The sequence below is a fragment of the Syngnathus acus genome, chromosome 14 (genome assembly GCF_901709675.1).
Source record: "Syngnathus acus chromosome 14, fSynAcu1.2, whole genome shotgun sequence".
NCBI classification, from domain to species: domain Eukaryota; kingdom Metazoa; phylum Chordata; class Actinopteri; order Syngnathiformes; family Syngnathidae; genus Syngnathus; species Syngnathus acus.
In genome coordinates this window covers 6980210-6993371 of record NC_051099.1, presented here as the reverse complement: position 1 = coordinate 6993371, position 13162 = coordinate 6980210, and the positions used below count along the sequence as shown (strand labels likewise).

At 43.8% G+C, this 13162-nt stretch overlaps 3 protein-coding genes across 8 annotated transcripts in view; 1 reads left to right on the top strand and 2 right to left on the bottom strand.

Annotated features, from left to right (window-relative positions):
* Nucleotides 1–475: 475 nt before the first annotated feature.
* The window catches only part of gng8 (guanine nucleotide binding protein (G protein), gamma 8), a 757718-nt gene continuing 745031 nt past the window's right edge, over nucleotides 476–13162 (bottom strand). Inside the window, exons 1-3 of one of the 2 annotated variants that reach the window (XM_037269083.1) lie at nucleotides 1561–1966; nucleotides 851–950; nucleotides 476–755 (exon numbers count right to left, since the gene is read on the bottom strand). In XM_037269083.1, coding sequence (XP_037124978.1) covers nucleotides 627–755; nucleotides 851–934 — 213 coding nt within the window. In that variant the 5' untranslated portion in view covers nucleotides 935–950; nucleotides 1561–1966 and the 3' untranslated portion in view covers nucleotides 476–626. Of the gene's footprint in view, nucleotides 756–850; nucleotides 953–1560; nucleotides 1967–13162 lie in introns of those variants that run through there. The other variant, XM_037269082.1, reaches the window with a different exon arrangement.
* LOC119133303 (bromodomain-containing protein 8-like) lies at nucleotides 2920–9116 on the top strand. 4 transcript variants are annotated; one of them, XM_037268974.1, is made up of 22 exons: nucleotides 2920–3240; nucleotides 3316–3363; nucleotides 3717–3813; nucleotides 4046–4115; nucleotides 4193–4242; nucleotides 4360–4482; nucleotides 4601–4681; nucleotides 4794–4858; nucleotides 4952–5094; nucleotides 5162–5344; nucleotides 5442–5523; nucleotides 5673–5801; nucleotides 5965–6125; nucleotides 6217–6640; nucleotides 6734–6771; nucleotides 6839–7119; nucleotides 7229–7321; nucleotides 7418–7486; nucleotides 7672–7954; nucleotides 8124–8168; nucleotides 8385–8477; nucleotides 8591–9116. In XM_037268974.1, exons 2-21 carry the CDS (start codon nucleotides 3345–3347, stop codon nucleotides 8442–8444), a joined length of 2496 nt encoding a protein of 831 aa, XP_037124869.1. In that variant the 5' UTR covers nucleotides 2920–3240; nucleotides 3316–3344; the 3' UTR covers nucleotides 8445–8477; nucleotides 8591–9116. The 4 variants fall into 4 exon arrangements, with proteins under 4 accessions (XP_037124869.1, XP_037124868.1, XP_037124867.1 ...); XM_037268973.1 differs by having other exon boundaries at nucleotides 2920–3235; nucleotides 8385–9116; XM_037268972.1 differs by having other exon boundaries at nucleotides 8385–9116.
* Nucleotides 9257–12890, bottom strand: dnajc18 (DnaJ (Hsp40) homolog, subfamily C, member 18). Of its 2 annotated transcripts, none has more exons than XM_037269024.1 (8): nucleotides 12418–12890; nucleotides 11581–11749; nucleotides 11371–11516; nucleotides 11003–11203; nucleotides 10807–10919; nucleotides 10594–10703; nucleotides 10345–10517; nucleotides 9257–10262 (listed from the first exon to the last, which is right to left on the bottom strand). In XM_037269024.1, the coding sequence occupies exons 1-8, from the start codon at nucleotides 12542–12544 to the stop codon at nucleotides 10138–10140; spliced, it is 1164 nt and encodes a 387-aa protein (XP_037124919.1). In that variant the 5' UTR covers nucleotides 12545–12890; the 3' UTR covers nucleotides 9257–10137. The 2 variants fall into 2 exon arrangements, with proteins under 2 accessions (XP_037124919.1, XP_037124920.1); XM_037269025.1 differs by having other exon boundaries at nucleotides 12359–12493.

Below are 13162 nucleotides of genomic sequence, written 5' to 3'. Positions count from 1 at the left end.
AAATGTCAACAAAGGTCATCCCCCATATATGACCCAAGACAGCACAACTGAGCATTTTTGTGTAATATTTAGAATTGTGTTACAAGAAAAGTGTAAGTTATTTGGGAGATTTATGTAAATAACACTATAAAAATTAGTAAATAAAGTGGATAAGTAATAACGTTCTTTGATTTTTTTTGAAGCAGCTGAGATGTAAGAAGGAAAAACATGGTGCAGTAAAAATCAGGAAGCATCCGCACCTAAAACCTCAGAACTGTGAGTGTGAGGCATTGCCAGAAAACAAAAATCATCCCCAATACCAAGCAAACACGCCCCCTAGCGGCAGTGGGTTCAAGTGACTGCAGAACACTTGCCACCATACTATACAAACATTGTGGCTTGCATGAAAGATAAGATGTGCTTTATCATCATCGTTCCTGATGGAAGAATCGCTGGGGGGGGGGGGGGGGTGACCTCATTTAACTGAACTTTGCACTCATTTTGCAGAAAGTCTTTATTGCCATCTTTATCAGTTTCAAACATGGACATTCATTCCTCTGCGTGCCATATAGCACAACGAAGCAGTTGTAAAAATAAAGACATTCATATTAAAACAAAGGTTAAAAATATCAATGTCCACAATGGTCTTACAGTATTTCACAGAATATTTTCTTCTCTCTAAAGGGGTTCTCTGAGGAAGGTACTGGGGTCACCAGAGGGTCATCTTTGGCATGAGTTTCACAATAGGCCATTAGATCAGCTGCTGCCTTGGATACCTGGGAAAACATAAGCATGGAATTATCCGTTATGTACTACAAGAGGAAGACATTTGAAACATTTTGCTTTGTATCAACATTAAATATACACATACCATCATCCTCTCGATGTTGACCTCCAGCTTCAATTGCTCAACCGTCTTTCTTGCATCCGCAATCTTGGCCATGTTGTTGGACATCCTGCCGCTAATTTGCCTGCAGTAAACATGCATGAAAAATTGTGGCAATTTTATACAGTGAAAACCACAAAGACTGTGTGCGTGTGTGTGTGTGTGTGTGTTTCAGCGACTGATAATTGAAGGCAACTGGGCCGTGAGTATTGAGTCTGTTTCAATTTGCTCATTAATTCTTCGCCCTGAGTCTCAGCTGCACGTGTCACAGCGAGGGTCTCAGAGGAGGAGGACAAGGGAGGGCAGTGCTGCTCCCCTGATGGGCGCGAGATGAGACTGTAAATAAAGCTTAACATATTTACGCTGTACAAAACAGAGCTGTTGTTTTTCAATTATATAGTATGTATATTAAATACATATATGTATTATTTATGTGGTTCAGACTTAAATACTATTAATGATCTTTTCCCTCCACATTGGTCTAACAATGACATTGTTTTATATTTATTTGCAGTCAGTGAGGGCAAAATACAAAAAACAAAATCAAATAACTTAGACATACTTCAGCAAATGTTCAACCAGCACACTAATACACAGGTGCAGCATTTCTTAAAGACGTTTAAAATAACCCTATCTCATATACAAAATCTCGAGACTTCTCCTTAGAATTAAAATTCATCGCAAACATCACTCACCGCGAGATGCTCCTTTGCTGAGAAGTGCACTTGAGTCCTGAGCGGCAACTTGCAGCATCAAATGAAGTGTGATTAATGGCAAAGATGGGGAGGGAAGCCTCAACAGGTTCCCTCCTTCAATTAATTAGGGCTGGTTCTGCCCCCAGCGTGAGCTCGGAGCAGAGGTGCAAGGCAGCATGCCGTGCTGAACCTACTGACGTATGACATTAGGACATTGCAGCATTGGATGAACCGAACCCGATGGCGTGGTCTAATCAAAAGTGCATTTCAATCAAGCAACATTAGAAGATATTTCCTATTTGGATTCAATGTTTACATTAATACAACAATCACTGGATTCTGAATGTATTCAGATGTCTTTTCATAATGTATTTAAAGTCACAGCCACTCAAGGACAGCACATACTGAGTGGGAAATGAACCTACACAGCCTGATCGGAAGGAAGTCTCCTTACGAGAATATGCATTATTTATTCAATTGCCACACATTATGGCTTTTAGCCTCACGTGTCGGCCACAACATTAGGTACACCTGCGCAATTTCATAATATAATACAAAACTTGTTTAGGAATGATCAATTCTAACTAAAAAAAGTACAATCTGAATAAAAGCTGCATGATTATATGAAAGCACTCGACGATTTTGCTGCAATGTTTGCCATAGTGATAAGTTATTACACAAAGCACCAGGGGGTAAAGTGGCTGCGTTGTGCTGTTAAATGTCAGGTGGCTCATTACCATTTCTCACTAATCAATTGGCTCTCTATGAGGATGAGCTAAAGACAGAACTGTCAATGTTTAAGTGTCACAACAAGGGCCTTAAATGCAGTGTAATAACCATGTTGTGGCTCAATTAATTTTGTGTGTGGTGTTTTTACTATTTACTGTATTGACAGGCTGGACAGCATTTTAGGGACACATGCAAAATGTTCATTCTAGCCTTATAATGAAAAGATTACTGTACTATACTTGATCAAAATGAATGGTTATAATACACTGTCTGTAAATAACAGTGTATAAATGGGATATGCATAAATCACATCTGTCCATTGGGGGGAAATGTATGAACCATTTTAAAAGACTTCATGGTATTTTGTGTGTGAATGTTTCTTTATAGTGGCAGGCTACTGACCCACCAATAACTCTCAAAATTTATTACATGGTTATTAAGTATTCCAATTCAGTGATTATGTACATTTACACAAAATCGGATGCATTTCTATTTAGCCATTTTGTCACAGTTTGTGCAGAAACAATGGTCGTTCTAATTCATCTTTTAGAGTGGGCTAGCACAGCAGCAGATACAGCTTTGTGTGCGCGTTCATGTGCATGTATGGGTGCGCGCGTGCGTGTGCGCGCCACCATCATTGAGTGATCGTGTTGGTGGGCGTGCACACTGCACACAGCATGTAGCTAGCTACTTTTAAATGATAAATGACGACGGTGGTCGTACGAGCACGTCGCTCTATTTATTTTTCCTCTTGTTCGTCCGCTCGATCTCTAACGTTGACAGAGTTCGAATCAAGGCGGGACGCCTGGCGGACTGAAGCGAATGCTGCATTCTGACTGGGCGACTTGATATTGAAGTTAACGCTAGCTAAGACGCACAATACGAGGATGGGGTGCGCGCGCTAACGTCAACGGCGAAACCCCCCGGGGAGCGTTCACATATTTTTGTAAGGTGTTTTGTTTCCGCGCTCACGCGTCATGTCGTGATAACACAAGTGGTATTAACTGCCGGGGTTTGCGGTGGCAGGATGCGCGGCGTGCGGGGATGACAGGAAGATGGCAAACGGCGTTGGAAGTGAGTAATGTCGGCGAACGGGTGATGTTGCTGTGACTTGCTATGTGCTAGCCGAATGTGAGTGCTTTCGCCTTTTTTTTTTTTTTTTTTTGCACCACAAAGTTCGGCTGCACCGCCGCTCAACCTGCAGGTCTCTCCAGCTGACACCTCTGTTGACACACACGTCAGCTGGACACAGCATGAGCATGCGTGCGTGTGCTGCTACTCAGCAATGCATTGAGTACAAAGGATTTGGATTGCAGCTTGAGTTAGCAAGATAGGCCGGGGAATGGAAGCGCTTTCCTCTTTTTAGAATGAATATTCAGGATTTCCATAAGCTGTGACAACTTTTTTTTTTTTTTGGTCATCTGCAGAACACAAGCTGCTTGTGATCGGCCCAACAGAAGCATGGTCACTCAGGGAGAAGCTGTGTTTGGCCACATCGGTTATGAGGAGTGGAGATCAGAACTGGTACTTAGCCGTCATTCTATTAACTTCAACCTACAGGTGTTAGACTGAAGACCCAGAGTTGCATGTGATTTTACTGGACTGCGCTTTTCGCTGTCCACAATTTTTCAAAACTAAATAAAATGACAACCAAATGCAGCGGCAACTATGTAATATGATGGGGTGATTATGTAGTTATTGAAGTGGCAGAATCTGACCTTGAAGGAAATCTCATGTTTCATCTTCCTTTTTGCAGGGTCTCTGTCAGTCGAGCCATCAAACCATTTGCAGAACCCGGGCGGCCACCTGACTGGTTCTCTCAAAAGGCATGATGTTGTCCTCAATGTCCTTCACAGTAGAGAAGAAATGAATTTACACACTATTTACACACTTCTGTTCACAGCACTGTGCCTCCAAGTATTCTGAGCTCTTAGAAAACACTGACGCCCCAAAGTGAGTGATTGAAAGCATGGGCAGTATTGCCGGCAAAAATAATATACAAACAATATACGACCTGAGTGACTGCTTTTCCCTATAGGGCAATGTTTCACTGTCATTGTGTGATTGCAGGAGGAAGCGAGGCGAGAAAGGGGAGGTGGTAGAGACGGTGGGGGATGTGATAGTGCGCAGGCTGACGACTCAGAGGATTGAGGAATTAAAAAAGTTAATCAAACAAACGCAAGAGGAGCACAGGTACATAAATACACCATAGATGGTGATTTTTTTTTTTTTTTACAGCAATTTTCTATCATAAACCACAAAGTATTAGGACACATACAGTATTATAGTAAACCCTGTTCCTAACCTACAGGACACTGAAGAGAGAGTCGGAACTTATTCAAGCTGGCCATCTAGACTCCAAACTGGAAGAATTATGGAAGGAAATTCAGCGGTAAAATGCAGCTAATTCACAGTTCACCCAAAGATACAACCACATCTTTTTTTTTTGCGTGTGTTTAAGATGATGACGATGATTCTCTGATGCATTGAAATGTATTGTGTAGGAAACAGAAACTAGAAGAGGAAGAAGCAGAGTTGAAAAGAAAAGTCACAGACGCTGCCTATCAGGGTATCGCCTTGATTTTGTACATCTCGTTATCTATGATTTGTCACGGCAGCGCTAATGAGAAACAAATCCTAATGCTCTTCCTCTCGCTTTCAGCCAGACAGGTAGCAAAGAACACACCTCGGCGTGTGGCAGGCACCGCCATGCATTCACCCACGGGTTGTAACTCAACCAGCCTGGAGTTTCCCTCTGCTGACCCTCTCCCGTGCTCTCATTCCGATTTTTCATCTACAAAAGATGTAAGTCCTAGGGTTTTTATGTTCATAACATGACCTAGCTAACGTTTCGGATTCTGTCTGTCTTTAGGCTTCAGGTCCTGTCAGATCAATGTCATTTGCCGACTCTTCCGGTTCGGGTAACGAGAACCCGCTACTTGGTGATGACCCCACCCAGAAGAAAGTCCTGGCCCAGAGAGGTACACCACCCCCGTCTCCACTCCTCTCTGAGCTGCTGAAGAAAGGCAACATTTTGGCCACGACATCCAGATTGGTAGGTTGAACATTTTTAAACCAAGACAATGAAAAATGATTTCATCATTTGTACTGAAAGCAAACGTATGTATTTTGGTGTCCTGTGTATGTGTCAGACTGGAGAGCGTGACGTACCTGCTGGTAATATGACTGTAGCACACGACTTGCAGTTGACGCTGCCCTTTTCTCCAGCATCAGGTAAAATATATTCTCTGGACATTTGAATAGGTACACGTGCAATCTACTGCATACTTGCAGTTTTGTTTAACCACAACTAACCCCTGTGTAGTTAAAAAAATAAATAAAAATCCAATGTCACTATTGTGTTGCTGTTACCTCTATGAAAGGTGCTCCAATGTTATCTCGACTCCTCGAGGCGGGACCCTCCCAGTTCTCAGCACAGTTAGGATTCATGGTCAGCACAGACTCCAGCACCACCCCTGCGCCAGTGAAATCTGCGGCCTCAGCATGTTCAGGTCTCAAACTCACACTTGCCCGTTGTCACATGATCCTAAATGATCCAAGATGTACATATTTGTAAGTGCAGTGGTGTGATTTAAAAATGTGAAATTAGTACACCCACCAAAATGTTCAAAACTGAGCCCAGTGTGATGCCTTTGATGCGTCATTCATTTGCAGAGGTGGATGTGATCGCACCATCTGCGTCCTTTGGGTGCCAGCCTCCCCCCGTAGGTGTGAAAGTGTCCGAGCCGAGTGAGGAGGATGTGACAGTTTCCTATATGGCAGATGAACTGGATCTGAAGACGGTCGGGGACATCATCGCAATCATCGAGGACAAGGTATATTGCAATTCCACACGTAAAACATTGAGGAAGAAGAACTGTCGTGTACGATTGAACGAGTCACGTCTCGTCTACCTTTTTCCTCCAGGCTGCAGATGCTTTGGATGCGGCTGCAGTCGAAGCCGCTCTCTTCCTGTGCGAAGAGAACGGCCACACTCTTCCCGGCTCCTGGCAGGCCGAGCCGTTCCATACCCAAGACCCCCCGGGGGTTCCTCGGTCTTCATCTCTCATCCGAAGCCCGACAAGGAATCAAGCAGACGAGTTAGACATTCAGGGCAAAACTTCAGCCGAGCTCTCCTCTGCGTGCAGTAGTCAAGAAAACTGTGATGCGGAGAGCCCAGTGGGACAGAGTGGCCTTCCACCAACCTCCTCATGCGATGTCAGGAGTTTTGTGCAGCGCCTCAGCGGAGCACCTGCACAGCTCGAGGCCATGAGAGATGCGGTGCACCATAAAAGCCACATGCCTTTGCAAGAGAGATGGGCACAGCAAAGATCTGAAACCACCAGTCAGGGTGAGCGCACGCATGTATAAACATGTACATCCTGTGGTTTGATCTCATTCGCTTGTGCAGGCAAATCTAATGGAGTGTTTTACTTTGATGCAGAATCAGTATTAGAAGATTCGCTAGTGACAGAAAGACAGGTACACCACCGCGTCAGAGTTGTCATAGTACCTCCACTGTATAATCTCGCATCCTCCATCTTTGCAGGAGATAAAGGAGGAGAGTGACGTATGTGTCGATAGTAAAGACAATGCCTCAGGGACAAATTTAGACAATGAGGTCAACGGGCCAGAAGACGATGAGGATGACGAGGAGGAGGAAGATGGGGATGGCGTCGAGGGGTTTTCGTCAGAGCCTGACGGAGAGATGGAGATGGAGCGCGCGGCCAGCGAGAGCGAGGACGCGTGCAGCCTCCACACAGCTTCGTCATCATTGCAGCTCCACACCACGGCCGACTCCATCCCCAGCAGCCCCGCGTCGTCACAGTTGTACGGTTTTTTTTTCCGTTTGTCTAGTTAACGAGTTGCATTGTGTCATGCGAAAGGTCAGTTGAGTCAGGATTTTCATAACTTATTCTGACATAACATTCTTGTGTAGCTCTTTGTGCAGCGAGGACCTGGAGGCTCTGCAAGCTCACAAGATCTGGAAGAAGGCCATTATGTTGGTTTGGCGTGCGGCTGCCAATCACAGGTAAAGCTCCATCTATTATCCTCCGCAGACCTTTTTAAAAGTGTGATTCTTTGATATTTCACACTTGCCGCATTGCTTTTATGGGACTGCTTGTAGGTATGCAAATGTCTTCCTGCAGCCGGTGACAGATGAAATTGCACCAGGATATCATAGCATTGTGCACAGGTAAGCGTGAACCTACTGTAGCACCAATGCACTTGAGTTCAACTCACTGGCTTGTTTATGTGGGACTCATCAACTATATAAATAATTGATCTTGATAAAACTGGATATACTGACCTGGACTGATTTGTGCAGATGGCGTCTATGATGGTGAAATCTCTCAGCTCCCACGTTCTGTCTTTTTGCAGGCCCATGGACCTGGCAACCATTAAGAAGAACATCGAAAGTGGTTCCATGCGAACCACAGCCGAGTTCCAGCGGGACATCATGCTGATGTTTCAGAACGCAGTCATGTACAACAGCCTGGATCACGACGTGTACCACATGGCCGTGGAGATGCAGCGTGACGTCCTGGAGCAGATCCAGCAGTTTCTAGCCACCCAGCTCATCATGGAGACCTCCGAGTCCGGTATTGGCGCCAAAGGCCTGAGGGGCCGTGAGGGGTTGCGACGGCAGGACTCCACAGACAAGGTGCATCGTAGAGGAGACAAATTAAGAGGTTAAAAGAAGTGACTAATTATCCCAAAAATGGGAATACAATTGTTAGTCATGTATGTTGAAACAAAAACGTCTTCAAAATGTTTCAATTGCATCATTACATATTTGAATCCTAGTTCTGATGTGCTTTTGCGTCTCACAGGACGCCTTCTCCATGTCCTCTCCTGCTTTTCTGCTGTCTCTTTTTGTAAGTATACACGCTCACAAGCACACACACAAAGATTCAGTTGAAACAGTAAGCATTGCAATATGGGAGGATGGATGAATTCAGTTACTGAAAATATACTGAGATAATAAAAATAATACCTATTCGTTCAAATGAGTCTGTCGTGTAAAGGAGAGCTGAACTGTTTCTATTGAAGCAGTTAAATCATACAATGCACAATTTCTTCCGTCCATGTAGGATGGAGGCACCAGAGGGCGCCGCTGTGCCATTGAAGCTGACCTCAAAATGAAGAAATGAACAAAACAGGCAGAATAATTTAAATCTGACACTGTAAGTGAAACGTGTTAATACTTCCAAGATTTAAATGATAAAGAATCCCGCCCCTTCTCAATCGGCGTCATGTGTAATCCCCAACTTGCTCTCAGTTTTCCAATGAGCTGCAGACTGGATGTGGGGAAGCTCCTATCTTGCAGAAATGGATTACGTGTAATCCCAGATTACAAAAGGGGATTCCGAAAGAGTGGGTCAAAGCCTGTGATAGCTCCACATCACTCATGGCCTGCTCACAGGCAAGAACATCAGGTTGTATAAGTGTCTATAAAGCCTCAAAATCAACTAATCCTTCAGGCGGGCTGCATCTGGTCTACATTAGTGCGGTGGACTGAACGGTGATAAATGCACTACAGTAAACGTAAAGACACTGTGTGAAAACAGAGGCCAAAGACTTTGGTTTGCTTGACTTTTTTTTAGGTGGTGTTACCTTATTAAGGCATTAAGGGGGAAAAAAGAAACCTTTATTTTTTCCTCATTTTACCAACCTTTAAATAATTTTAAATGTATATTTTGTGTTTGTTTTGCGCATACCTACCTATATTTTGAGTGAAGCAGTACTGTGGTAATCTCACTGTGTTTTGTGGATGTAATAATAATAACACTACTTTTAAACAATAAATTCAAGTTTGGCTTGTATACTTCTTGTGAACTGCTTTATTTCCTGCTCTTGCTGATTCAAGTGGAATAATGGCATGTTCAAATCGCCGACATACTTTCAGCATGATCAATTTATGATGCATCCAGAATCGAAACCACAGAAACACAAAACAAGACACGAGTCACAAAACAGTCCATTTTACTTTGAATTTTCTGGTATAGTTCTGTTTGAAAAAGCCAACAAGGGTATTTAAGTAAACATGCCGTCAATGCCATTGAATCAATGTGGTGAGTCAATATTGATTGAAAATATGTTGCTAAAGGCAATACGTACTAAAACAATCTTTCACTAGGGCACATGCAACATAGAAGTATTAAATAATAAAAGTGCTTGAAATGAGCCTGAACATGTCACAATAAACCAACGGCGTATGGCACCGTAACGGCAATGTAAATTCTTGTGTAATGTCATGTCCATATTTTTCATTTCAAATGTCTGTTTTGGTTTTGAAAAGGACAATCTTGGGGAAAGCTCAATATTGACTGATAAAGCGCGGAGTAAAAACAAAAAAAACAACAAAAAGGCAGTCACTTCGTTTGTCTGATTTGTTTTGATTTCAACTAAATAAATAAATATGTAATAAATAAAAACAAAGTCCATAACTTCACAGTATAACAGTGCGTTTTGTCCAAAGGATGAATTATTCAAGTCACTGTAGGGAATATGGTGATTAATTGATTATTGTGGCAAGGGCACTGAACAGTCAGCAAAATATTCAAATCAAAGCGCGCGGACATACATATATCTTAGCACAATGACCTCAGGCAGGGACCATATCTAAAATGAAAAAGTTCAAATAGGGCAGAGCCTCAGTGCTGTGGCCACCAAAGCAGCTGACACGTATTTCCGACCATCTCGGAGGAGAGAAGGCACATTTCTTTCCCAACTCTGCTGCATGATTCTTGCCATCATGGCCCAAGTGGATAAATAAACTCAGTAATCGTACAAATAATAATAATAATGTACCAGAGTGGCATTCCTTGTTAAACAAACCGTCCTTCAATTGCCTCGCTGACGTCCGACCAATCGATGCAGCTTGTCACAGTTGTCCAGCCTCATGGATTCGGCCTTCTGCTTTAGACGCTCATCTCGATACAGCTGCCCAAGGTTCATCAAGTCCGACTCTGAGAGCGAAAGGGTTTCACGCGTCAAACTAATATTTGGGTGTAGAAACAGATCACCAGCAGTAAATGTCAGCAGTCTTACTCTGTTGCTTCTCCTTCCAACAGCTGCTCTGCAAGTGTTCGACGTAGTCGCTCTCGATCGTCTTCTCCAGCTCGTCCAGGGTGCCGCCGTGGTATTCCTTCTCAAAACCTTTATCCACGTAGTACGGCACGCCCATGTGCTGCGTTTCCCGGGAAACCACCAGGCCCATGCTCCTAAAAGCACACAGCCCGCGCGTGGTCGGCGACGGCCCACTGTCAAACGTGAGCAACGGCTCTTCGGCACACTCACGGTTTATAGAAGAGGCTGTAAGGTGGGTTGGTGGCCATCATCTGAGTGAACACCGAGATGAGGATCAACACCAGGACAGGGAGGAGCTGCAGCAGAGCTGTGAAGGTGTTCTGAGTGTACATCACAACACTGTGAGTAGGTGTGCTCGTGCTGCAGCATGCAGCGCAACGTTTTCTAAACATATCTAATCCCTCCTGGCCCTGAGCGAGTCACCTGACTTGGGTTGTCCTCCGCCACATCCTCGCGTCGCTCATAAGTTCGGCGGCGGCGAGGCTTGTAGAACTCAGAGTACGAGGCGCCCTGGTTGGTGTACACGTGAATATTGCCTGAGGGAGACAACGGCACTCGTCTAAAACAACCACATGTGAATCTTAGCGGAAAAAGACAGGACAGCCTGGCACATCCCCACCTGTAGGGAAACGTCCTCCAAAGAAAATGTTGAAGAGCTCCTCGGGGGAAATGTCGGCCTCAAAGTCTCTGTGGAAGTTTCGGTGGTGGCGATGGTGGGTGGTGTGTTGGGGTGCGCTCTCCGCTGTCGATTGATCGCCGTACTGATCGTACTGTTGCCTCTTATCTGGATTGCTCAGTACGGCGTACGCGTTGCCTATTGCTAAGGGAAGAACACCAATGTTGAAGACACTTCAAAGGAAGCTTACTTGACTTAGAAAAATTGAAGAAAAAAAAAAAAAAAAAGATAACTGATTTGGCTACTACAAACAAGAGCACAAAGCTCCACCAAAGTTCATTGGACATATTTGTAACATCAAACTGCTCTACCTTTGAAAGCATCTGTGGCTCCAGGAGCAAAGTTCTTGTCAGGGTGGAACTTTAGGGCCAGCTTTCTGTACGCCTTCTTCAAATCGTCATCGCTGGAATCCTTGGGAACACCAAGAATCTCATAGAAGTCTCTGCAATTCTTAATCCTGCAGTGACATTGTGGGTGTTCAGATACAAAATCCTTCATATCATGAGGTCATGGCTGTGTACCTGTGAACACCCTGGCGCTGCTCTTCTGTGTAGCTCTTCCTGTCATCGCTGTTCACCTGACTTCTCGCTGCACTTCCACAGTCCTCGTCTCTCCAGCCTTTGGGCGGGGGCACGTAGTTCGCTCCCGGAGCAGCGTTGCTTCCATTTTTGATAAGGGCGTCAATCAGCACTACAGAGAGAAGTGTTCAGAGGAGAAAGAAAACATTGAGTGAAGTCTGTGTGGGTTCAACTTCTGTCATCCAAATCAAGGTAATCAAATTGAATCATGGCAACTTGATTCTTTATGATTGACAAGAATAACAAAATGAACAAAAAATGAAAAACACAAATCATCATTTTGCACAGTCTTCTACTAGTTGAGTGTATACCAATGATTAAAATAAAAACACACCACCCACACCATAAGAACACCAGCATCATCTAATCCAGTGTCTCCCAAATGCGTTATTTGAAGTAGACAAATAATATTCAGTCCTTCCTCCTGGCCTCACATTTCACTTACAGCCTATGAAAAAGGATATAGTATATAGATATTTAACTACGTCATATTTTGAAGTAACAGTACTTCAGCACAGTATTCGGCTACTCTGCCCACCTTTGGTTACCTTCATGTAGCTAGTATGAGAGAGGGAATATTTTAATATTTGAAATATCAACTCCAGAAGCGGGTGGTCCACACAGCACAAAAGTTCAACAGCTTAGTCATGTCTCGTACTAAATAAAGCAGCCAGAGACGCACGTCAGCCAAAAATAAAACATTGTAATGAGGTAACATTACATGAGTATAATGGTCCAGCATGAGTCTTGGCTTGTTCCATGCACGGCTGCTAATGTTACCTCTAGCCCGGGTGCTGGGGTAGATATTCTGGGCTTCATATAGCAGCTGCAGCGCTCGGTCCCTCCGTCCTGCCCGTAACAATAGCTTCGCGTTCTCTATCAACCGGTCCGCTTCGTCTTTGTCCATTAGTTGCAGTTTTTTTGCAGCTTCTAATGTCCGAAAAGGGTCACACGCCGTACAAGCCGGTGGCACTGCACCTTGCTAGCCACTTAGCTTTGCTAACTGACAGCTGCGTGACGTTAGCTTTAAGGGTAGCTAGCTAACTAGCAAGCTAACTAGTTAGCTTCAAGCCGGCACGGACTTGACGCTAACCGACCGACTGGCAACGGCGTTTGTTGACAGCCTGCGAAAACTCAAGGACGCATGACATTTTTAGGGAAAAATTAAACAATGACACCCATAACCTGAAGTTGATTATTGTCAGTTTGCACCAGCTAAACTTGGAGTGATCGTATGTGAGTGGCAATGGATTTGTGACGTCACTTCCTGTGATAGATAGATAGATAGATAGATAGATAGATAGATAGATAGATAGATAGATAGATAGATAGATAGATAGATAGATAGATAGATAGATAGATAGATAGATAGATAGATAGATAGATAGATAGATAGATAGATAGATAGATAGATAGATAGATAGATGCGCTCATATCTTTTAAATATACATTAGTCTGGATTGAATTTCTAATAAAGCACTTTATTAAAGATGTGTGAGGTAAATGTTGATTTTTGTCCCCAAGC

Bases quoted from the DNA above. Each gene is read 5' to 3' on its own strand.
- LOC119133303 (XM_037268973.1), top strand. The intron at 4,243-4,359 runs GTGAGTGATTGA...GTGTGATTGCAG, and splicing joins GAAAACACTGACGCCCCAAA to GAGGAAGCGAGGCGAGAAAG. The intron at 6,772-6,838 runs GTACACCACCGC...CCATCTTTGCAG, and splicing joins CGCTAGTGACAGAAAGACAG to GAGATAAAGGAGGAGAGTGA.
- dnajc18 (XM_037269024.1), bottom strand. From the start codon at position 12,544: ATGGACAAAGACGAAGCGGACCGGTTGATAGAGAACGCGAAGCTATTG. The intron at 10,704-10,806 runs GTGACTCGCTCA...ATGTACACTCAG, and splicing joins CGGAGGACAACCCAAGTCAG to AACACCTTCACAGCTCTGCT. The intron at 10,263-10,344 runs GTAAGACTGCTG...TTTCGCTCTCAG, and splicing joins TTGGAAGGAGAAGCAACAGA to AGTCGGACTTGATGAACCTT.